Source organism: Neomonachus schauinslandi, chromosome 13 (genome assembly GCF_002201575.2).
Source record: "Neomonachus schauinslandi chromosome 13, ASM220157v2, whole genome shotgun sequence".
NCBI classification, from domain to species: Eukaryota; Metazoa; Chordata; class Mammalia; order Carnivora; family Phocidae; genus Neomonachus; species Neomonachus schauinslandi.
In genome coordinates, this window is record NC_058415.1 from 90,599,627 (window position 1) to 90,624,248 (window position 24,622).

The window sequence follows — 24,622 nt, forward strand, 5'->3', positions numbered from 1 at the left end:
CTCTGACAAGCCCTCCCCTATTCTTACCTACACCCTCCACCTTGGTGCCCCTGCATTGCCCCGGGATATCCATCCCTTACCATTAACTCCCACCTCTTCCAGGAAGGCTGCCCTGACCACGCCAGCCCTGGGGGCCTCCCTGCTCTCAGCCTGGGGCTTGTCATCTCTGTCCGGGGACCTGTCCCACTGCATATGCAACCGAATGCTAGAGCTCTTCCCGCCTCCATGAGGGCATTTCTGTACCACACACGAGGCCTGGCGAGCACCCTGTAAGGGCTGGTTCATTTGACTAGACCCCACGGCGGGGACGTCTGCCCTAAGTCAGCGGCACAGAGGCCTCTAAGCCCCATCAGGATGGGGGGGCTGGTGGGTGGATGCCTGTCCCAGAGCTGGGCACCCGCAAGCCACGGGGCAAGCAGAGCCCTGTTGGGACCTCCTGTGCACGGGGACCCATTTCTCCTGAGGCCCACGAAGGAAATCGAAGGCCCCAGTGAGCAACAGTGGCCGGTGTGCCAGCCAGGGTGGGCCCAGCAGTGGTGAGATCAGGAACAACAGGTGTTTCTGGCTCGGGGACACAGGGCTGCGTGGGGTGCAGAGTGGCAGGAAGGGAACAGTTTGGAGAACTCACCAAGTCTGCGGGAGAACCTGAAAAGGAAGGACATGAGGTGTCAGCAGCAAGCCCCCGGGGGGTGGGCTCCCCCCCACATGAGCACAGCCGGCGACCACGAGTGTCCCTCATTTACTTCCGCCGGCACACTCGGAGCGCTGGCTATCGGGGGTCCCCAGGGAACACAGACTGGCAAACAGGTTTCCCGCCTGGGCTGACTCCGCTCTCATGGTAGCAGCGCCCGAGAGCCCCGGGTGGAACGTGGGTTCAAAGGCAAAGCTTCCACGCCTGACTAGGGATGCCTGCCACGGGTCGGTGACAAGAGGTTGTCAGGACGCACACCACCCATCTGCCTGCGCGCTTGCTCCCAGACACGGGGCGCTCCTCCGCTTGTCAGATGTCCCGAAGATTCTTCCTGCCTGCCTCGGGGTACCCCCAGGGGAGGAAGCGGTGCCCAGCTGGGCCCCAGCCATCCGGCAGGCAGGGCCGCCACTCCACCACTGGGCGAAGCAAGGACCACAATGGCTAACGCACGTGAGTGGCTAACGCGACCTGAACACCACGTGACACTCGGCAGACCGCTTTGGACAGTCGCCGACAGCCCCTACGGAACAGAGACAACGGGCCCGGTGGGCACCGGGTGGGGAGGAGAAGCAGCAAGGCTTCCCCAGGGAGAGGCTCTCTGGGGGGAGGCAGCGCCGTTCTGGGCCATCCTGGCCCCGGTGGCAACACAGTTCAAGCTGCCTCATTGCGGCTTGAGCCCAAGCCCAGCACAAACGGCCAGAGCGCTGGACCAGCGCAGAACTCCCCGGAATAAAACCAGGTGCCCAGCACGGGCTCTCAGTGACATGGGGCGGACGCCCATGATAACTTCGGCTTATGGAAGACACGAAATTGCCCGCCTGGTGAGACCCCACTCGTAGGCAGGATGGAAAGCACGCAAACATGAGAAGAGACTGGGCGGGGGGACAGGCGTGTGCGGCGGAGGGAACAGGGCGCAGCGGCGAACGGTGGTTGTCTGGCTGGTGGGATCGTGAGCGGATGACCTGCTCCTTTACTCTTCTCTACGTTTCCCCAATTTTCTATGGAAATGAGCATTTTTAATAATCAGGAGACTAAAAACCCAGAAAGATTCATTCTAAAAAAGAAAACTTGAAAGGAAATACATCAAACATCACCTTTAGTTATTTCTTTATAACTTCAGGGATGATATTTACTTTCTTCTGTATTCCGTTTCTTCTCTTTTTGTCCCCAAATTTTTGGTAAGTAATTATGTTACTTTGAGGATCAGAGAAAAAAAAAAAAGTCAAAAGACATGAACTGTCCCGTCACCCGTGTGACAGAACACGGCCACCAGAGGGCGGTATCGATGGGCAAAGCTGAAAAGCCGCGTTTGTGCCCACGGGCTCTGGCCAGGACTTCCAGCCCAGAGGAGGCTCGTGGGGAAGTGGAGGGGGCTGCATCGGGCCTGTGGCCAGAGGAGGGGGTCTGCCTGACCTGTCGGACCCTCCTCGCAGTCAGGGCGCTGGGCCAGCAGTCACAGTAAATGAAGAACAGACAAAATTTTCTGTTCTGCTGGTGGTGGCTCAGGGTGACAAGCAGGCCTGATACGGTTTTCCATCTACCTGGAGTGAAGTAACCCCGTCTCTGAGTGCAGCTTCCCCGAGTGTGGACGCAGGGCAACGGACCGTCCCAGGGGATGTGGGAGGATCAGGGGCACCCACGTGTGGTGCAGGGGGCAGAGCCGACCCTCGGCAGGTACCCCCGCTCCCAGACTCATGCTGCAGCATCCCCACCCGATCCAGTGCTCAGCCAGCCCTGCCTGTGGTGGCTCAGAACCGTCTCGGGCTTTCTGGCCGCCCGTCCAGCTGTTGCAGGCGGGGTACTCCCCCAAATGCATCCGCCAGAGGAGCCTGGGCAGCCCAGATGTCAGCCTGGCAGGCTCGGGTCCCCTCCCCTCCCTGAGCCTCAGCTTCCCCCCCGACACCTGGGCACGAAGAGCATGGGAGCCCTGTAGGTGTCGTGCGTGTGTGCATGCATGCATGTGTGCACACGTGGGCACGCTAACGTGGCTAAAGGCGTGGCTCAGGAAGGCCAGACCTGTCTGGGTGCAGGAGAACCAGGGGTAAAGAACAGTTACAACCAGCGTTTCTCTATGATCAGAAACGTCCACGCAACTGCCAAGAATGTTCTGTACCCATTTTGGGGTGGAGGTTCTGCAAGTTTACAACCGGAATGGGGTGGGGGTACAAAGAGGCAGAGAGAAGCGCGGGAGCCCCCCTAGTGAGGAGGGAGTGCTTTGGCAAGGAATGCCCCACAGGCAGGGCCTCTTGGTGCTGTGTGACCCGGGCCAGGTGTCCTCCCCTCTCTGAGCCCTGGTTTTTCTCATCGGGTCCCTGCTCCGTGGGGTCTCAATCGTGGGAAAGGAGAATACAGGAGGATGGCTGGGCCAGGAGGGAAGTACCAGGGCAGCTGTGAGCCACAGGACCCTTAGTTCAGGGTGGGTCACGGGGCCCCGAGGAGCAGCCCTGGAGGCTTGTGTGTTGCGGGCGGAACGGGGGTCGGTACTCACTGATCTTGCAGGGAGGCGTCACTTCCAGACACTCCTTGTGTGCCCCGACACCACACTTGGTGCACAGGTAGCCCTGGTAAAATGTGCCCCTGCATGGAGAGGGGGGGAAGGGAAGTGAGGACGACTCCGAGCCAATGGCAAGGCCCAAAGACCACCAGCCCCACCTCGCCATCTGCACCACAGATCACCCAGCCCTGGGCTGCTGAGACCCTCGCCCTCACGTGCCGCCTGGTGCTGGCTCTCCTCCCAGACCTCTCCTGGCCTTGCTCTGCCTCCCCGCACGGCAGGCCCGGGGCACCCACAGGGACGGCCGCCTCCCCTCCCAGCTCAATCCGGAATGCCCGAGGGCCTGGATGGTCTGACACTGAAGGAACGCTCTCCAGCCCCTCTGGGCCCAGCACAGGGCTGGCCTGGGGGGGGCAGGCAGGGGGTGGTCAGGGCGAGGGGTACATAGGACAGATGCAGCACCAGGCTCCCTTGAGCGCGGGCAGGTAGGGGCCGGGGCAGGCAGCCTCCTCACCTGAGGAACATCCTACAGGCTTTGCAGTTGGTAGTCTTGTCGAAAGTGTACATCTGGAAGCTGTGGTGGTTAGCATTGGCTTTGTCTGGCTTGATGTTGGACCTGACCGGAGGGAAAGAGGCCCAGACTCCCTGAGCTCTACCAAAGCGGGGTCGACCTCAGGAGCAGGCTGGGCCGGAGGTCAGGAGGCCAGGCCTCAGGCTGGACCTGCCCCGACACCCCAGGCAGAACGAGGGTCTGCGTGAGGGCTGACAAGCGTGCCATCCTGGCAGGTGCGCCTTCTAGGAGGATGGATGGTAAGGGTTTCTGGCAGTTGCAGGATTTGTCACAACTCAGCCAGTGTACCCTTAGGGATTTCACCGTATGCAAGCTTGAGATTTAAAATCTAGACAGTGCGCTTAGCTCAGGATGAGTACCCAGAAGTATTTAGGGGGACATGTCCAGCATTCACTCGGACCGCATTCACGATCAGATGGCGCGAGGGCCAGATGCATGGGAGGCGACAAAGCCAGAAGGGCCAGGCGTGAGAGGTGGAACCCGCGGTGTTTACCAGGGAGGGGAGCGCTCCTGCCCGGAGGCCCCCGGCCTGCCTGACTCCAGGACCCCACTCTGGCCTCAGGGCCCGGTGTGTCTGGGGACCCCAGTGATCCCCTTTCTCTGTTGGACATATTGGGGGCGCCTTCTAGGTTTCACGGAAAAAGAGCCCTGTGCCTTCACAGAAACGAGACAGTCCAGCCGCCCGTAAGGCGCTGAGGACCCAGGTCACCAGGCGTCACTGGCACGCAGCTGCCCTGGCCCCTCACTGCTCCCTTGGCCAGCTGTGCCAGGCTCAGCCTCGGGGCCACAGGTGTCCCAGAGGAAGGGGCGCTGGCCCCAGACAGATTATAGAACAGCGAAGGTGCTACCGAGGTGTGCCTGGGGTCTCGGGGTGACAGAGCCTGTCTCGGTCTCTGGGCGTTTGAAATCAGCCCTGCCTGCGGGGGTCCCAGACAAACTGCCCCTGGGGCTCCCAGGGCCCCCACGCTGCGGCTCGCCCCACACTCACATGGCCATCTCGAACTGCTCCATCCACTTCCGCTTCATGTCTTCGGTCTTGCAGAAGAACTGGAAGCCCTGCTTTCCTTGCAGATGAATTAAATAGAAACCGTAGGACCACTGCGGGAGAAGGGGACAGGCTCGCAGCTGGCTTGGCCTGGGGCGCACGGACACATGTGCTCATGTATACCGGGCACTCGGGCCTGCACCTGCGTGTGCACACGTGTGTACGTGTGTGTGTCCCAGATATTCGTGCCTGTGTGTGCACAGGTGTGTATGTGCATGTGTACTGGGCACTCGTGCCTGCGTGTGCACACATGTGTACGTGAGTGTACTGGGTATTTGTGCCTGCGTGTGCACACGTGTGTACATGAGTGTACCGGGTATTCGTGCCTGTGTGTGCACACATGTGTACGTGAGTGTACCGGGTATTTGTGCCTGCGTGTGCACACGTGTGTACGTGAGTGTACCGGGTATTCGTGCCTGCGTGTGCACACGTGTGTATGTGATTATACCAGGTACTCGTGCCTGCGTGTGCACATGTGCGTACGTGTATCAGGTACTCGTGCCTGCGTGTGCACACGTGTGTACGTGAGTGTACCGGGCACTCGTGCCTGCGTGTGCACACGTGTGTACGTGAGTGTACCGGGCACTCGTGCCTGCATGTGCACACATGTGTACGTGAGTGTACTGGGTACTCGTGCCTGTGTGTACACATGCGTGCACGTGTATCAGGTACTCGTGCCTGCGTGTGCATACGTGTGTACGTGAGTGTACCAGGCACTCGTGCCTGTGTGTGCACGTGTGTGTGTGTATCAGGTACTCGTGCCTGCGTGTGCACACGTGTGTATGTGCGTACTGGGTACTCGTGCCTGCGTGTGCACACGTGTGTACGTGAGTATACTGGGTATTCGTGCCTGCATGTGCACGTGTGTATGTGCATGTGTACTGGGTACTCGTGCCTGCGTGTGCACACGTGTGTATGTGAGTATACTGGGTATTTGTGCCTGCGTGTGCACGTGTGTACGTGTACCGGGCACTCGTGCCTGCGTGTGCACACGTGTGTACGTGAGTGTACTGGGTATTCGTGCCTGCGTGTGCACACGTGTGTATGTGCATGTGTACCGGGCACTCATGCCTACGTGTGCACGTGTGTACATGCAGGTGTATCAGGCATTCGTGCCTGCATGTGCACACGTGTATGTGTGTGTACCAGGTACTTGTGCCTACACACACACATGCATGTGCGTGTACGCACGTGTGTGCACGCACCCCTCTAACAAGTTGTCATGGGACCCCTCTCCCTCCCGCTGCAAGGTGGACCCTCAACTGAACTCTGCAGGCTCAGCCAGGGCCATGTCTATGACCAAGTGGGGTCCCCAGGGAGCCTGTGCTCAGAACTGCCTGGGGCCCTTCCACCACCCTGGTCCACCCACTTTCAGTTCCTAAATGTGAGGCTAAAAAGCTCACTGCTCTGAAGTAAAACAACAGAAACAAACCCAACCAAAGGCTGGAGAAGGCCATGGGCTGGGACAGCCTGCAGCTGAACCAGTCCACAGCTGCCTTGACCACTCACAGGCCAGGCCATCTCTAGGGGCTTTCGAAGGGGCCCAGGAAGAAGAGTGTGGAAAGTCTGAGCCCATTTGTGTTGGAAAAGATGGAGGGAGAAAGGAAGGAGGGAGGGAGACCGGGAAGGAGACAGGGAGGGGGGAGGGAGGGAAGGTGAGGGAGGGGGGAGGGAAGGAGGGAGGGAAGACAGGAAGGCGGAGAAGGACACCGTGAGAATACACCAAAGCCCTGCTCACTATAAAAAAGCCTGTGGTCCTTTACCTCTGGGGAATGGGAGAGGGTGGGACCGGGGCAGGCAGGTGGGCCTTCATTTCTACCCTCCATAATGGCAGTCTGTGATCATGAATACACATCACCATCCTGATGAGGGCACAGGGAGCGGGACGAAGGAAGAAGAAAGCCAGGAGCCTGGCCCTGCTCAGGCCCACCCGGGGTCTCCACTGCTGCTCAGGCTCAGAAAGGAAGGGCTGGCTGGGCCCTGAGGGGAGGAAAGCAAAGGAGGAGGACCCAGGTGCTTACCATTTTCCCATGAGACTAGGAAGCATGAGGAAAGGGGAGGAAAGGGGGAGACAGATCATTAAGAGACTCAGCCTGGCCCGGCATCGGGTACCACAGCCCAGGACCCGGCACTGCCAGGGGCAAGGCTCTGCCTCCCAGAGGAGATGTGCCAGGGGTTGGAGGGACTGTGGCTTTGACCCCAAGCCTCAGGAGTTGTTTCAGACATCAGGCGGGGTTGAGTGGGTCACCCCCAATAGCCCTTCCAGGTGGAACCTGCATTCTATATTGCAAGCTCTGAAGTCCAGAATCTGGGATTTTTAGCACGTTGGCTTCTGGCCCCCAAATCTAGCCAGGGATGCACACAGTAGATGCTCAAGCCCTGGGGTGCAGTAGCCTCTGCTGAAGCAGGACTGAACCAGAGGGGGTGGCAGCCACACCCCAGCATCCTCGGTTCCACCCCCTGGAGCCGTGGCTCCACCCTACACAGCTGTGGTCCCACCCCCAACAGCCCCGGCCCCACCCCCCAGCAGCCTTGGCCCACTGGCTGGACATTGGCGTCTAACAACCCACCGTCAGGCCTGCCCAGAGCCCCCGTCCGAAGGAAGGCCTGCTTACTGCAGGGGGCAATGTGGGCTGAAATCAGGGGCCATGGTCTACAATCTGGCTCTCTTCAGAGCCGCTCTGCGGTCCCCTCACCCAGGAGCTGTGATCCGGACGACGCCCACCCCCAGGGAAGATTCAAAGACAAAGGGCCAGGGAAGTGCTGGGCTGGGCACAGAGTGGGCTGCCCCCCACAGAAGGCACAGTGACACGAGGGTGACAGAAGGGAAGCCCCGTTCACACAGCAGAGCCACCCAGTCGGGGTCAGTGCTGACTTCCATTCCGGCTCACCCTGCTCTCGAGGCCACCCGCACCTCCTCCCTCAGCCCCAGAAGGCCCTGCCGTCACCAGCAGGCAGCCCCGGGCCCACCTTCTTGACGTCCTTGTTGTTCATGGGGTCGTCAGTCATCTTGTGGAAGAGCAGCTCGATGACCTCCTTCAACTCGTAGCTGTAGCCTCTCCTCTTGCAGACAATGACCACCTTGTCAAACAGGAACAAGTACCTGGCCCAGCAGTGCGGCCAGGTGGCCGTCAGCATGCCCAGCGCCCCGTGCTCCGAGGCCCCGGGACAGCCAGCGTGTGCCTGGGGTGGGCAGCAACAGGGCTATTCCCTCTCCGAGCCTGAGCCCCGTCCCACTGTGGGGCTCGGCTGCCAACTCTGACCCCCCAGCAGGTCTCAGCTGCTCCATGCAACTCCTCCAGGAAGCCCTCCTTGGCTACCCACCCCAGGGCTCAAGGCTCATATGGGCTCCTCAGGCCTCCATGCTCCATCCCCCACTAGATGGGAGCCCCAGAGGGACAGGACCCCTATCTACCATGGCCCCAGCCCCAGCCCCAGGCCTTGCACAGAGCAGGTGCCCATAGAGAGCTCTGAACAAGCAGGGGCCATGCATCTGGAGCCTTCCCCGTCGCCTGCCTGGGCACTCCCTCGCAGGCATGTGGCCAAGAGTGCATGTGGCCCCAGGGAGCCTGGGAACTCGAAGGCCAGGGCCTCTGGCTGCCCTCTAGCCCAGCCCAGTGCCACGGGCAGGGCAGCCACTGGCTGACGTGGCATGGACCGTGTCCCTGAGCAGAAAGGAAGCGAGTGAAGCAGGAGAACACAGGGCTGAGTGGGCAAGCTGTTTCCAGGCCGTTAGGGAGCAGGTGCCCGACTACAAGGGGCTGCCACCCAGCCCGGGGCCACCTGCCTGCTCACCTATCTTGCTTGGTGTGGTTGACTATGGACCGGACCTTCAGTTCCCCGTCGATCTTCGGCCTCCCATACTCCTCCAGTTTCACTTGCTGGAAAGAAAGGGCAAGGCGGTCAGGCCCAGCGCCAGAGGGGGCCCCAGCTGCCCCGCACCTACACGGAGAGCAAGGGCGGCGGGCCGGCGCCCAAGCGGGCATGCTTCCCGTGGACATGGAAGGCAGAACTGGGAGAAGCGAGCCTGCGGTTGCTGGCTAGGGCGCAGGTCGGGATAGGAGAGGACGGGGCTGGGGGATGGGCCCTGCCCCAGCCTCGCTGAGCACTCCCTTCAGCGCTGCGGGAACAAGAGGCGATTGATGGCGTGGGTCACGGCAACAGGCCGCCGTTGTGTGGAGCCCAGAGCCGGGCCCTGGTAGGAAGGGCCGGACGCCCAACCCTGGGAAACCAAGCGGAGGAGAACAAACAAGGCCTATCAGATGGAGGGCGGGCGGGGCGAGGGGGCCTCCAGCAGGGCGTCCTCCACAGGAAGAGGCTTCGAGTCCAATCCCTCTCTGGTCTGCTGTAATTTCAGATTGGCTTGTCTCTCCCCTCTGCTCTGATTCAGAGAAGGCGCGTTCCCTGCGTGGTTTGCAAAGAAACGGTCTACCCAGACAGGAGAGAATGTTCCAGCACGTTAAAGGGGCTGGGCCCGTGGCGCCATGACGACAGCTCTCGGCAGCTTTCTGAATTTTCCGAATTTTGCAGGAGCCGCCAGTCCAAGGCTGAAAGCAGCACAGCTCCGGCGTCACACACGGTGGGGTGAGCACCACCGCCTGCTGCTGGTGGGCTCGGCAGAGACCCCCAGGCTGAGCATGTGCCCTGCCCCCGGGGCGGGCCCACACCTGCTCGCCACCACTGTGTTCTTTTTGTTATTTAAGGAACACGATGACTCATGTCTAAAAACTTTAAGAACCCCAAAACTTGCATCATACAGCCCTTAGAAAGCATCAAGGATCACAGGGGGAGACGGACAGCCCCAGACCCCACCAGGCACTAAAAGTATCTGGGGCTAACCCAGTGGTGCTCAGCCAGGGTAGCCCTGTACTCAAGGGATGTCCGGGGATGTCTGGGACCCCCGAGGGTGGGGTGCACAGGCAGGGATGCTCAACACCCTACAATGCCAAGCATAGACCCCACAACAGAGAATGGCCTGGCTCCAGATGTCAACAGTGTTGGGGTACAGAAAGCCTGGTTGAAATACTCGGCAGATCTTTGAGAACTTGCTACAAGGAACAGACAAGGAAGCGTCTGCTTTCTGGGATGGCCCATCTCCTCTTCCCGGCAGGACACAGTGGCTCACCCAACACCCCAAGGCTGAGCCTCTGATGAACCAGGCTGCGGAGAGGGTCCTGTGAGGCGTCAGCCCTGCCTAATGGAGGGAGGGGAGGGGAAAAGCCGAGGGCCGCTCCCAGACAGAGCGGCCAAACCGTCTCCCCACTGACCCTCCTGGGGAGAGCAGAGCTGCAGGTGGACAAGGAGCCTTGGGAGCCTGCCCCCCTCCCGCCTCGGGAGCCGCAGCCCTTCTGTCCTCGGTCCAGGCCAGGGAGGGAGGGAGGGGGTCAATACCATTCCTCCCCCAGACCCTGCCCCTCGGCGCGTGGGCCACCTCTGTACACAGCTGCGCCCGCTTCCCCGACCCAGACGGAGAGAGTAGGTTCACCCTCCTGCTCGTTTAATCCCGAGATTATGGAAGTAATTTCTGAAACGTGTATGTGTGATCCTAATTAATCTCCACTCTAGAGAATCAGCCACACTTACCAAGTTTTCTATAGAACTCTGAAATTCGCTGATTTTCTTCAGGGTCTCCTTGTCCCGTTTAACTTCGTTTATGTACATCGCTAAGTCCTGAAAACAACGGAGGCGGGGGAGGGGTCAGCGGGCCGACCCCCATCCCCATCCGCATTTCCAGAGCACCTGCCATCAGCCACCACAGCGGGCAGGCCTTCGAAACCCCATCTGACAGACGAGTAAACTGAGGCAGGGAAGGTAAAAGCAACCCCAAATGGCGCATGTCAGTGGGCGAGATCCCCCAAGCTCCTGCCTCCTGGAACGGCTTCTCCCTGCCCTGCCACTCGACCCCCTTCTAGCTCAGACTAGAAGAAAACAGCCAACTAGACCTGACCAGCCTGCTTCTCAGCTCTGGGGAACTGGGCCCCTGGCAGGGTCCCCACTCCCGCGGAGCCGGGCAGAACTGGGTGACCCCGCAGTCTAGCTCTGGAGGTCCACACGCCGCTGCCCTCCTGCCGGCCACCAGGGGGCAGTGCCCGCTGCAATCCAGGCAGCCAGCACTGGCCAGGGTCTAGGGAACCCCAAGCCTTGTTCGGGAGAACCCAGCCGGAGGCACTGACCTGCCCAGTAGGACAAGCTGCCTTGGGTGGAATCCCTGAGCCAGGCCAAGGTGGGGAGCCGGTTCCAGCCTCCCCCTCCAGCACCTCCTGCCCATTCCTATAAGGAGCCCACTGGTGGGGCAGAATCTGAGGCAGAAACGTTCCAGGATGGGCCTGGCTCATCAGTGATGCTCCCCCAGCACAGACCACCCAAGGGCCAGGTGATGGGCTCAAAGCCACAGATGGAGACGGACCCCTGCCCTCTGGAAGGAGCTCATCCAAGAGGGTACAGAGGTCAGCACTCACCCTGGGAGGTGCTGGGGACACTGTCGTCCCCCTGCCCAGCTACAGCGCTGAGGGGATCTACCCCGTGCTGGGCATTGTGCTCGGCTGGGGACACAGATGACCATGATCAGGGAGCAATGGGCACAAAGGGGTGACGGCATTACCCCAGCTCAACCATCCCCAAGCCGGGGGGCAATCCTGGGAAATGTCACCTTGCAAAGACCAAGGATGTGCAGGACACAGCCAAGTGACAAGGAGGAGGTCCAGCCTGAGCCAACAGAGACAAGAAAGGATGGAGCACATACAGGAGCATGGGGGTGACCAAGCTTGCCTGGAATTTAGGGCATTAGTGGAAAAGACAGCTGCAAAGCCAGGCACCTGGGTATCTGTGTGCCAGGAGGGGAGCCGGAGCCCGACTCAGGGGCAGTGGGGAGGCACAGAAGGCTTCAGAGCAAGGGGAGGGCACGAGCTGAGCTCTCCTTCCAGGGACTTACCTGCACAGTGGGCTTCCAATGGACATAGGGAAGAGGGGAGAGGAGGCAGCATGGCTGAGTGGGGAGGACATTTCAGAAGCAAAAGCTGTAGGCCTGCGCAGTGGGCAGTATGGGGCCAGATGGCCAGACTGAGTCCAGCGCCTGGGACCTGGCAAGAGCCCTGGTGGACGGCCAGGGAAGCAGGAGGAAGGGAGACCCAGGGAAGTCGCCATGGGTCAGGCGAGGTTGGGGATTCTGGACGCTTGGGGCGAGTGCCTAAAGCCCCCTCCACCCACCTTCTCTGTCCTGGGGTGGCTCCCACCCACCACCCCGTCCCTGCTCGGCCTGTTGTCTTCCCAGGAAAAGCTGCATCTATGGTCACAGAACAAGGCTTGTTGGCGAGCCCAATTCCGGTCAAAGCATGCAGACTTGGTATGTGAGGCCCCACACTGGCTCGGCCCTCCCCTGCCTCAGTTTAGCAACCCACCTGCATGGCTTCTAGAGCTTCTTTGAGCTGCTGTCTCTCGGGCCGATCGGTGGAATGGCTCAGAAGTTCCTGCACGTGCGAGAGAGGAGTCCCAGGTCACCACGTGGGGATGCTGGCCTCCGTCCTTGCCCCCACCAGGCACAGGGTGTGGGCCCAGAGCCAGACCGTCAGGACCAAGCCCCCAACCACCAGGCCAGGCTCTGGCTCAGCTGACCAACCCAACACAGACAGCAAGCCCTCGCCCAGGGGACACACTGCTTCGAGATGGAGTGTCCCCGAACGTGCTGGGTAATGGGAAGCACTTCAAAGCAGCATGAAGCAAGGCTCCGAGCTAACGGGTGACAGGTAGATTCACCGAAGAGCCTCATGCCACATGGAAACCACTCTCTCTCCCCAGATCTGTCTGTCCAGAATGACTTCCTACTTCCACTTCTACCATGCCTACCAGGAAGCTCAGAGACTGGGTTAAGTGACCCACTCCAGGCTACTCTTACTCCTGGTCTGGGGACACGTTTCTGTCTCTCAAGTTTTTGGCTCTTACGGATTTCAGTCCCAAATTCCCTTTGTCCATTTCCTGTGATAAACATTCCTGATATGCGCCACACAGGCTGTGAGAACAGATTTGCTGTCTGTCTCTCACTCCGGTGCATCTGGGCCCCGTCCACACCCCTAGAGGCAGCCGGGCCTCCATCCCGCTCTCCGGTGGCGGCCACGGGGCACACGCATGGCCTCACCTTCAGGAGGAGGTGGTATTTGAGCACTCTCTGCATGGGGACCACGAGCAGGTCTTGAAGCTTAAACTTCCCGTCCTGGACCTTCAGCGTGCATTCCTGGGCAACAGACAAGCAGAAGGGGATGGAGACCCTCGCCAGGGCTGCTGGGCCCCAACACTCCCATCCCGCACCCAGGGCGGTGGTGGGGGTGGGCAGACCTCAGCCCTGAACTGGGGCCCAGGTGTCCGGTCCTTCAGTGGCCCGGCTCCCCAAACGGGCAGTGTCTCCCACAGACCCTTCCCAAACCAGTTGCGTGCAAGGGGAGGCTTCCCGCTGCCACTCTGTAGCCCTGAGAGTCTGCAGTGGGCACCAAGGGCTCTGGTATTCGGAGCCAGCCCTGGCCTGCCTAGAGACCCTCAGGGAAGCCTGCTCATACCAAGGCAGGGCCACCCTCAGGACATTTCCCAGACACAGAGGGGCATCATGCATCTCCTGGGGACATGCCTCCCAGCACTGCTAGAAAAGAGGGCCCCTGCACCAGGATTCACTCTGGAAAGGGTTTGATTGGCCAAATACAACACAGGAATCCCAGCCTCAGGGAGCAGCTCAGTTGCCCCCGACAAGGAGGATGAGGAAGGGGTCCTGGAGAGGGGCCCACATGGGCAATTGGACAAGTGCCAGAGATTGGCCCTGAGCGAGGGGTGGGGATAGTGACGGGAGGGAGGCTCTTTGGCTCCCAGCAAACGTCCATCATCTGGGGTCCCTATGGGGTCTGTGAAGACCAAGGTCATAGGCCCTTGCTGAGCTGAATCTGGCCCAGGAGTCAGATGCACCCAGGGGACTCGGGCCTGGGACAGTGACCTGCACCTGCCTCCCCGCAAAGGGGAAAAAATCATCGAGAAAAACATCTACAGAAACCATCCCGTTGCTACCCTGGGGTCCACCTTTCCACAAAATGGACAAGCAAGGGGCCGGTGAACGGGGGACCAGCCGGGAAGCCCCCATTACCTCAACCTTCTGTCTGAAGTCTTCCCGGCTGGCGAGGAGCTGGTTCAGCGTGTTCTGAGCGTGCTCCATGTGGCTGCAGTATTCCCCGTAGATCAGGAGCCTGGACAGTGAGTGCACGTGCACACAGCTTATGAGACCCTGCGGCTCCGGGGGCCACGCTCCAGTTCCCCATGGAGGGCACGGCAAGCCCACGGCAAACGGGTCTCTCCCCGTGATAGCTCCTCACTCGTTAACCGGCATCGTGGTTGTTCTTTCCACGTGGCTGCCTTCTCCCCTCCCAAAATACTGACGAGCCAGGAGAGGGGCTTCCCTACTCTCCCCAAACCCCAAACCCAAGGAGGTCCCCCTTCTATGGTTCTATTTCAGGTCAGGACCGGGTTTGGAATGGGGTTCTCACTGCCACCTCCATCCTGCCCCTTGGAAAGGCCAAAGCTGGCCAGGGGAGAAGCCCCCACCTCCTCAGGGCTGGGGGACACCCCAGGAAGGTTCCAACTCCTGCCTGCAGGCCCTGAGCACTGAGGCCCATCCTGGCTCTCTGCGCTTGCCTGGGGTGGTGGCCCCCGTGCCGACATTTCAGGGCATGGGGGCCCCGGGGTCAGCCCTTGTTGCTTCTACATGACACCGACGCTCTCTGCCTGGGTCCCAGGCAGCCCCTCTCTCAGGGCAGTGTGACGTCAGCCCTGAATGCTGCACACCCGGGGGATGGACGTGGCCACGTGGGCCTGGGGGTGCTGGGAGCAGCCTCAGGCCACGCTCTCCTGCCCGACACCCCCTAACACTACGGCCAACCCCCACCACAGACTTCGCAGACCGAGCCCCTGGCACCAGGAGCCCAGTGCTCTCCAGGCCTTGGGTCACTAGCCTGACACTTCATCTTTGAAAACCTCATCCCACGACTACGGAGTCGGCCCCAGGAGGACCAAGGTAACAACAAGCATGCCGCCCACAGCCAGCACCTCTGGGAGCCACTCCTGCCCAGTGCTTCACGCACACCATCATGAGTCCTTCACCCACTTACAAAGGGAGGGGCAATTAGCCCCATTCTTCAGGCAGGGAACTGAGGCCCCAGTGAGCTTGCTAAGAGACACCAGCTGAGAACAGGTGAGGGCCTGGCCGCCAGCGTAGCTTCTTCGGGAGGCTGGGCCCTGTCCAAGGCCTCCAGTGACACCCTGCAGGGCTGCAGGACAGCAAACGTCTGGAGGCCCCTCCCGCCCGGCTCTGGGAGCTGGAGACAGCCTCTGAGATGAGTCCAGATGCGCTCAGGGCCACATCTCTGTCCTCTGTGGACACTGCTTCCCCATGGGCACCTGGCGAGGGGTGAGGGGCAGGTGGCTGGGCCTGGAGCTGGCTGGGCTTCCGAGGAGGTGGGCTCTTGAGAAGCATCCTGGCCTGGGGTACTCCCCTGGCTCCCGCTGTAGGGCCCGGGGGCGTTGGGGACAGACAACACCCACATTCCTCCCAACTCTGGAGGAATAAAGCAGCATGCCCCGAGCATGTTTTCAACCCAGCGAGCATGTTTTCAACCCAGCGAGCCTGTGATTTCAGAGCGGCCCCGAGGTGGGCACAGACAACACATCGTGAAGCATCTCCCGGCTCCCGCCCAGCGTCCAAGCTGCGCTGGGCCTGTGTGTGCTCGGAGCCTCCCCAGCCTGCACGCCCGGCCGAGCTGCTGCCGCACTCTCCAGCCGCCCGGAGGCTTTTCGCCGGTGGCCAGCCTGCAGGGAAGCTTCCAGCATCGAGAGGCTGAGATTCTAGGACTCCAGCGAGAGGCGGATCCGGTCCCCGGCCTCACACAGAAGCCCACCTTCCCCGCCACTGTCAAGTAGAAGGCGCCACGGCCGTGCCCCGCCACACTCCAACCAGGCACCACTCTGCATGAGAACCTGAGCCCTGGTTTCCACTTAAATGAGTCTGTTATTAAATTGAAATTTTTAGTATAAAAACTGATTAAATCTCATCATCTCTGGGAGCACCTGGGAGACTGGAGACTCCAAGGTTCCTGTCAAGTTGTTTTGAATGAGCAGATGTCCTGGTGATGGCCCAGCCACTCCCACGGAAGTCCATGTGACCAGCGAGAGCACTTCTCCTAAGCATATGGGGCCCGCAGCTCTGGAGCAGGCCAAGCCAGCCTTCGAGGTTCCCCCCTTCACTTCAGCACACCCTGGCTCATCTCAGCCCAAGGTTTTTGGCAGACAGGGTGTATGGAGAGTGGGTCCCAATCCTGCTTTCCTCACAGCACACGCAGAAGCGCCACACTGCACTTGCAACCTTCTCTGGCCAGCAAACTTCTATTCATCCCTCAAAACCCTGCCCCATCATTTTTAGCCCTGCCTCCTTTCCCCTCCCAACCTTGTCCCCGGGTTTAGTGGGGGCGAGACAGAAAAGCAAGGGGACAGGCGGGGAGCCTCTGGGCACAGGCCCGTCCAAAGCCAAGCGCGAGGCAGAAGCGGGCCAGCCCCCTCTCCACCTGCTCTAAGCTCCAGGGATGGGTCTCATCTGTCCCCACCTCCCAGCATCCAGCCTGGAGGCCTGGCCTGCTCAGAGGCCTGACATGTGGCTGTGAGCAGCCAAGATCCCACCCCGCCTGCCTGAGCATGGGCAGTGCAGACACCGCTATTCCCAGCAGGCAGGAGGCCCCTGTGGGGAAGAGGGCAAAGCTTGAAGGACAGAAAGAGGTGGGGCCGTGGGACGCACTCGCACCTGAGTTCAGCCTGTCCTCACAAAACACCACTTCCAGGACAGCGCCCCTGAGGTTCTGAGAGGTGATATGACTTCTAAGGTCACCCAGCAAGGGAGCAGCAAGGCCAGACCCCTAAGTGCATCCATGGGGCCCCCAGACCAGTCTTCCGGGCTCCCATGCTGGAGACCCAGGCCACCCCAGGGCTGAGCCCTCATTCACCGCCGCCAACCCCGTGGGCGGCCTGAGATGGGAGAGGAGCTGCATGAGGGCCGAGCAGAGACTGGAGGGGGGGCCACAAACCAAGGGACACTGGGGGCCACCAGCACCTGGCAGAAGCAGGAAGCCTCCTTCCCTAGAGCCTCCGGAGGGCGCGCCGCCCTGCCCACTCTGGATTTCGGCCCCAGAACTGAGAGAGGGTACGTTTCTGTCAGGACCGTCAGGCCTCTCCCCGCCGTCCACGGCACACGCTCTGGGCCCTGCCGCGGGCCGGGCAGCAGGGGCCGCACACGGTCCCTTCTCGGCCTGTGGAGGGAAGTCAGCTAAGGAAGTGAGAGCTGGTAGGCCTCAATTCTAGCCACAAACATCTTGTGCTGTTGAGGAAACTTATCCAACTTTTGGAAGTAAAGCAACACACACGAGACTTCATTCACGGTTCGAGGTCTCAGCGGGGCACCTGCAAAAACAGGCTGCCTCGGCCACCCGGACCCCGGGCGAGGCGGTGAGGCGGTGTCCGGGGCCCTGGCTCGCTGCCCGCGTGTGGGAGACCGCTGGGGTGCCGCGCTCGGCCGTGTTGAAGACACGCCAGTGGCGCGCGTCCGGTGTTCCCGCCCCGTCTGTGCCTGCCTTCCCCACCAGCTCAGCACACCAGCGTCTTGTTCCGTCCTCCGAATGCGCGGCGTCAGGCTCTGGGTCCCTCCCTCACGAGCGGGCAGGTATTTGACGCAAGCATGGCGTGTGTCTGTATGACTATGTCGTGTAACCTCCTGAACACGCAACTCGGACCCCACTGCAGGGGGGCATATGTGCATCTATGGGGGGGCACGACCTGCCCGTCTCCTGTCACAGAACTCCAAACTCTCACGGTGCCCGGGGACCGGACACAGGCTGCGCTGCTAGGTATGCACGGACGACACGGGACAGAGCCGGGACCGCGGCCAAGTCGCCAAAGCTGTTCCAATCCCCGATTTCCCCATCTGGGCAAGGAGGCTTGGGAGGAGCGGGGCCAAAGCCCTCTCAGGTCAGAGGGTCCCAGGCAGCCCTGCCAGAGGAGGCCTCCGTGCAGAACCTCACAGGGGCTCAAGGAGCCTGGATATGGGTGGGCTCTCTTCCTGCAAGCATTGACGGGGATCACCCAGCTTCCCCGAGACCCCGGCCCGCAGGCGGGAGCTGCAACCAGAGGGCAGCATCACCCAGCCTGACACCCTGAGCAGCTGGAAAGCACAGAGCACAGAGTGCTCAGCTGTGGCAAAGCCCTTCTCTCTAAACACTCCTGAGTTCTCGGGCAGGCGGGGACTTGCCTTTCATCTCACTCTGATGGCTGCCCTTCCTAGAAGCACTTGTGCTAAGCTCCAGGGAGTTCCTGCTAAGAGCTAGACCCCTGCCTTCTCACTGGACCACAAAGTCCCTGTGGCCGGTTCCACTGGTCGTCCGTTAGCCTGACCCACTGACCAAGCTTGGCCAACCCCAGCCACAGATAAAAACCACGTGGCTCTTTGTTACATCCACATCTGCAAAATGCAAATCTTCCCCAAGTTCCACTTCCCACTGCGTGGGACTTGTCCCCTCAGGCCAAGGTTAAGAGGAGCATCTGCCTTGTCTGAGGACTGAGGCTGTATTAATGGAAGTATTAGCTCCAAAAAGAGGGAGGTGATTGTCTTCTGCCACTAGGCACTGGTCATACCACACTTGGATGCTACTCTAGCCTCCATCTGTGATGAGCTGCCAGGATCTTGCCACGAGAACTCCTCAGTGGCTTCCTCCTGCCCTTATAAAAAAAATCTAAACTCTTGGCCTTCCAGCCTCCTGCAGAAGCCCCAAGCCAGGCTTTAGACAATCTCCTCTTGACCGATTCACGCTTGCGCCTCTGGCCTCTGCGGCTTCCCAAACAGTCCTGCTCGCTGCCTCTCACCCTGGTCCTCAGCACCCTGTTCCTCTCCCTCTTCCCGTCCTCTCGTTTCCTTTGTGAACTTGCTTCCTGTCCCTTCCTGTCCCTCCCTGCCCAGTGAGAGCCGAGGCTGTTCTGTACACAGTGGGCACCCTATAAATGCTTGTGGAATCGGTATGTAAATGAACCGCAGGACCGTAGGTGCGGACTCAGAAATAAGGAGGCAAAGGGGCAGAAAAGATGGACGCAGGGACAGACTAAGGGACTGGGCACATGAACTCCGATGGGATGTAGCCAGGCCCCTCCCCAAGTGGCCCCCAACTCGAGGGTCCGGCCCCTGAGGCCTTGCTGGGCAGAAACAATGGTCATCCCAGCGGGAGGAAGGCCCGAGAGCCAGGTGAGGCCCAAAGCTGTGTGCAGAGGCCAGTGCCCTTGTTAGGGCAGGCCCGGGACACGGAGGTTCCCAGGGAAGGGCAGGTCGTCCGTCTGTCCCCTGGCCACGCGGCCTGCTGCTACTGCCCCGGGGGTGGGTCCACGGGCCTCAGAAGCAGCCCTGCTTGGGCTCCCCAGGATGGAGGAGAAGCATGCGATGGGCCGCCACTGGGGCGAGGGGGCATCTGACAGCTCCAGCCTGAGTTGGCTCCCCCCGCACACGGGCTCGCAGCCAGGTGAGAGGAATTGCTGGGACAGGGGGCAGGTAAGGGAGCCAGCCTTCCCCCCGCCCCTGGGGCCCACCAGCGGACTCACATCTGCCCCCTGCGTCGGGCACTTCCTGCTCCCTCACGCCTCCCTACTGATGCCCAGCCCATGGCCCCTAGAAAGCAGGCTCAGGGGTCCCTGCCTGGGTCACAGGGCACGCAGGGGAAGCCCCTTCAGGGGCTCGTAGGCGGGGGCACCTGGAATCCAGCCCGGGGATGGGCTGCCTGGCCGGGAGGGCGCATGATCCGAGCTGACGGTCACCTGACAGTCTCCCCACAGATGAGGACGAGATGGACCCAGGCTCCCAACCAGCCGCTGGGGGCCTCCCCCTCCCACCCGGCAGAGTGGACCCCAGAACTGGCATTCTTAACAAGCTCCCAGCTGGCTCTGATGAGTAGCTGGCCAGAAGAGCCGTCAAGACAGAACCTTCCGGCGCCTCTCCAAAGCCTGAAGGACAGAAGGCAGGGCATCATCTCCCGATGGACCTCTTGAGACTTCAGTGGCTGGACCGCTGTCCTCCGGCAGCACCGGGCATCCGGCCGGGCCCTCACGTCATCAGACTTTGTCCCCAGCTTTAAAGACGCGGCTGCCCAGGCTCCACGAAGGAATTCGGGGGCCAAGGCCTTGGTGGAGACGGCAGAGCCGTCCTGACAGCTGCCCCTCGCACCTACTTAAAAGCTTCCAGAACCCCAGTCCTCCCCTGCCGGGCTCCGGCAGAACATTTTGGGGCACAGAAGGCAGCCCCGTACCCCTCCACCCACCACAGTTACAGGCAGAGGAGCTTAAAGCCAACAACCAAAGAGTCACGGAGGCCTCCTAACAGCGATGTGACTCTTCTTTAAAAAGGACCCTGTGTTGGTTTCTAATGAGATGTCACCCTCCTCCACCGACAGCACCTGTTCTGGACAAGGGGCCCGGACGGTCGGAGGAGCTGCATTCAGGGGCACGATTCCTGCAGGCGCATTTCTGGCCGTAGGCAGGCCAGCGCCATCTGTGCGTCTAGACTTGGCCTGACCAGCTGGATGCCGGGGGGAGAAGAGAGGCCGCCTGATGCGTAGAATCTACACCCCCTCGGGCTTCGTGGACATTGGCCCCGATGCCATGGAGACGTGGAGGAACCCGGGGCACGATCGGAGGGTCCAGGACCGCCCTCCTTGGCACTGGAAGTGCTGTCTCCCCACACTGGGGGCTGGGGCTGTGTTATGCCAGGGCGGTCCTGCCGCTGTGTGCCCTCCAGCCCGTCCACCTGGCCCAGGCCCTCCGCCTGCCCGGCCACCGAAGCCCTTCAGTGGACACAGACAAGCTGTTTTGGTGGCACAGACATGAACCTGGTGGCACCACGTGGCACAGATGCCATCCTGGTCCCTAAGGGACGGATTAGGAAGTCAAGGTCCTGTGACAGATGCAGACAAGGAAGCAGGGAAGTGGCCTCAACCCCGGAAGCCTAGAGCCCTGGAAGCACCATACTCAGCCCTGCAGGGGCGGGTTTGGCCTCTGTCTTTAAGCGGCTGCCACGTGCCCCCACCCCAGCCAGGCCTAGAGCTTGGGGGGCAGACTCTCCCAGGTGGGGGATGCCCGTGCGGCGGGCACACAGGAGGTGCACCGTGCTGGTGAGAACGCCCTTGGGCCACCAACACCCCCGGGCACAGAGGCAGAGGGAGCTGGTGGAGGCCTCCGCCCATCCAGACCCTGCTGGGCGGGGAGGTCACCCCTCCAGGCTGTGATGGTGGGAAGGGTGGGCAGCTCTCTCGGTTTACAAGTGAGGACAGGGGTTCGCGGGGGCACAGCCATGGCCCTCGAGGACCTCACCATGAGACTCACACCCGAGTAAATCCCAACTGGCCAGCCCGGCCCCGTCCCCAGGGCAGAACCTGAGGTCCCGCAGACGGGGAGGGATGGGCAAGGCAGGCCTGCCACTCACCTTTCCTTGAAATCGAGGAAGACCTTGGCCAGAGTGCTGCCCCCCGCCATCATGGACACGTCGATGGCCCGCAGAAAGCTGTGATGCACCTTGATCAGGTCCTGGGAAGAACCAGCAGTTAGTGCATGACCAGGTGCGCCAGGCCGGAAGGGCCACGTGCCCCTGAATCGCTCTCTCCTGGTGCGGTTGCGGACACGCGTGTGAGGGGCCCGGTGCCAGGCACGCATCCCCAGGCAAACACCAGGGTCTCATCCCACTAGAAGGTGCTGCAGTGCCAGGCGCAGGAGGGGACCTGCTCGGCCTGTCCGGACACAGGGTGGCCGACCCAGCGCAGGCCCCGGGGCCAGAATGGGACCGCAACGGCCCTGGGTGGCTATTGCCACCCAGCATCCTTGTTACCCTCCCGCTGTGTGCAGGCGCAGAGGGGCGCTCTGCCCTGGTCTGGGACTCTGGAGGCAGACTCTCTCTGTGGGGACAGGTGTTTGTCCACATTCAGAGCAGCCGGGCGACCGGCAGGCAGCACTCGGGGGCTCCCCACAGCCCCCGGTCCGGCTCCCACCCTGTCCAAAGCCGTCTGTGCTGGCCACCACACGCGGCAGGACAAACTCCAGGTAGGGGGCACAGAGCGCTAGAACCTTCCAAGTCTGGCTCAGCCTCCCCCGGGAGACCAGCACCCACCCCTCGAGCTCATGAGTGTGCAGCTTCCGGAGCCTCCCGCCAACCCCTCCCCGCTCAGCTGACCACATCAGGGTGAGCCTCTCGGAGGCCATCACCTTCCTGTGTCTGTGTGCAGACGTGTGCAGAGCGGGTAGGGGACCCTTCTCGAAGAGCTGGAGGGGACACATTTCTCTCTGGCTGCTGACAAAAACCTAAACCTCTTCTAGGGCACGTGTGTCTGAGCGACACCCACAACACAGACAGCAAGCTGGAGAAGCTCGCAGAAACCTTGTCCTCCTGTCTCCTGAGGCCAAAGTTCTCAGAGGGAAGGGTGGCTACTCCCCTCCTACCAGTCAGTCCAAAAAGCACCCCGGAGCACCAACCAACCATGCACCTGGCAGGGACGCAGCTCCCCAGGCCCCGTAGGGACAGTCAGGTGGGAGCCTGCCTGACATCCGAGCCGGCTGGGAGCCTGAGGCTGCAGAAGCTGAGCCACGGGCTGGGACCCTTACCTCCAGGTTGATGAAGATAGCTGTCATGTCCGCCGGGCTCAGCACCAGCCTCAGGGGGGTCATGTAGTTCTGGAACAGGGAAGTCCCCACTGTCAGCTTGCCTAGAGGGTGCCATCCCCCTTCAAGGCCACAGCCGTCAGTGGGGGAGGGGGCTCTGACGACCCCACCAAGGTGCAGGGGCCAGGGGTTCTCTGTGGGGCGGTGACGCAGGCCTGGAGCACCACCAGGGCCCGGTGTCGCTGGAGAATGCATGCATTCTGGGGAGATGGGGGCTTCGTTCTGTGGGGTGACTACAGCAAGGAAGAGTGCGGGGCTGGGGATGATGGAGCCAAGCACCCACACCCACCACGTGGGCAAAGCTCTGTGGTGTCCCACAGGCTGGACTTCAACCCTACTGCAACCCAGGGTGGGTGCTGCAATGGCTATTTGAGACATTTCAGGAAACTGAGGCCAGAGAAGTGAGCACATCACCCAAGGGGACAGGGCCACACTTCCCACCCAACTCAGACCCGAGTACGGCCCTAAACCTGCCATCCAAAGAGATGCCCCCCAGAAGCCCCGCCATGGCACTACAAACAAAGAAGAGCCGGGGAGGTTCTCCCTTAAAAACAACGTTGGATTTTCACCCAGTAAGCACAGGCAGTTGGCACCAAGGATTCTCAAGTGACAGGGAAATGTCCTTGAGCCAGTGTCCACGGGAGGCCAGAGCAGAGTGGGGGCAGGAGAAGGCCCATCTGTGGTCCTCAAGGAGCTCGGGAGGCCAGCAGGGAGAGAGGACTGACCAGCCATTCGGGGGGCACAGGGTCTGCCGTGGGGGTGCCGCAGGCTGACATCATGGGGCCTATGTCCCGGCGGCAGGACATTCACAGCCACTTACGGGGTGGTATTGCTATCACCCCAATTTACAGAGTGGGAAGCTGAGGGCAGAGAATGCCTTAGGGGAGAAGGTATACACAAAGCGCTTAACCTAGCGCCCAGCCTACAGGAGAGAGTATACATCAGGAGCTTTAGCCCAGTGCAATCAGGAGTGGAAGCCATACTAATGCCCCCCTTAGGTGGGAAGGAGCCGCAGAGACAAGCTCAGGACGGTCCCGGGACAGGCTGATGGCTGAGGGCTGGGGATGGGACTGGGGACGAGGGTGACAGCCCACAAGGACACTGGCGGGCTGGAGCCTGCAGCCTGCGTGGGGAGTGGAGGGCAGGGGGTGCCTGGTGGCAGCCACACCCCAGGGGACCAGTGGCACCGGGAGAGGGCGGGGGCCTGCACCCACCTTCTCGATGTCCTCCAGGGTCCGGTAGTACTTGGCCTCGGTCTCCTGAATCTCCAATAAGCAGCAATTCCTCTTGTCATCCTCGGACATGCCCATTTTCTAAAGGAAAGACACAAGACGTGAGCCAGGCCTGGCCGCAGGGTCACCAGGGTGACATGGAGGGCGGGATAGGAGACAGAAGGGGGCCCAAACCCTTCCCCCAACTTCTGCAGATGAGGAAACTGAGGCACTGGGGGGGGGGTGTGTGGCATGAACCTGAGGACTGGCAACAGCTTGGAGGAAAGCACGGAAGCTTCTAGAATCTGGGCTCCTGCGACCCTATTCTGGATTTTACCAGACCAGTGTGGGGCCCTCAGGAGCCAGCCCCTCCAGCATAGACAGCAGGGGGGGCATGCTTAAAGTGCCTACTGTGTGCACAGGGAAAGGCTCTGACCAGCTCCCTGAGGACCTGTGTCCGCCAACAGAGGGGCTGACCCAGCATCGACCTATTAGTGCAGGGCTGGGCTTTCCCAGGGTTTCCTGGCCTCTACTTAGGGTCCTGAGGGACCAGCTCAATTGCAGGGGCCACCGGGGGCTCGCTACTGTGGCAGGGCCTGCTCCCCACCTCCGAGGGGAACGTGGCCAGAGGTAGGACTGACCAGGAGACTGTGGCCACAGGGATGGGGGATGAAGCTGCAGGTGGGGCCACTGTTCAGAGTCTCTCTGGATTTCTAGACCCTCTCCTCACGTCCTTTTAGGCTGAGCGAGCCACATGGGTCCCTAAGTGAGGCTCTGGGAAAACAGGGCTGGGCCATGTGACATGCCATGTGGACTCCTATCTGCCCTAACACCATCCTCCTCCCCGAAGAAATGCCCCAGG

At 61.2% G+C, this 24,622-nt stretch overlaps 1 protein-coding gene across 1 annotated transcript in view; it reads right to left on the reverse strand.

The window, feature by feature from the left end:
• VAV2 (vav guanine nucleotide exchange factor 2) overlaps nucleotides 1-24,622 on the reverse strand; it is a 136,427-nt gene that overhangs the window by 16,202 nt on the left and 95,603 nt on the right. The window contains exons 7-19 of the mRNA XM_044920438.1: nucleotides 23,764-23,862; nucleotides 22,493-22,561; nucleotides 21,324-21,424; nucleotides 13,920-14,019; nucleotides 12,933-13,028; nucleotides 12,199-12,267; nucleotides 10,385-10,471; nucleotides 8,597-8,682; nucleotides 7,772-7,904; nucleotides 4,745-4,854; nucleotides 3,700-3,801; nucleotides 3,180-3,268; nucleotides 629-645 (exon numbers count right to left, since the gene is read on the reverse strand). Coding sequence (XP_044776373.1) covers nucleotides 629-645; nucleotides 3,180-3,268; nucleotides 3,700-3,801; nucleotides 4,745-4,854; nucleotides 7,772-7,904; nucleotides 8,597-8,682; nucleotides 10,385-10,471; nucleotides 12,199-12,267; nucleotides 12,933-13,028; nucleotides 13,920-14,019; nucleotides 21,324-21,424; nucleotides 22,493-22,561; nucleotides 23,764-23,862 — 1,158 coding nt within the window. The remainder of the gene's footprint in view (nucleotides 1-628; nucleotides 646-3,179; nucleotides 3,269-3,699; nucleotides 3,802-4,744; nucleotides 4,855-7,771; nucleotides 7,905-8,596; nucleotides 8,683-10,384; nucleotides 10,472-12,198; nucleotides 12,268-12,932; nucleotides 13,029-13,919; nucleotides 14,020-21,323; nucleotides 21,425-22,492; nucleotides 22,562-23,763; nucleotides 23,863-24,622) is intronic.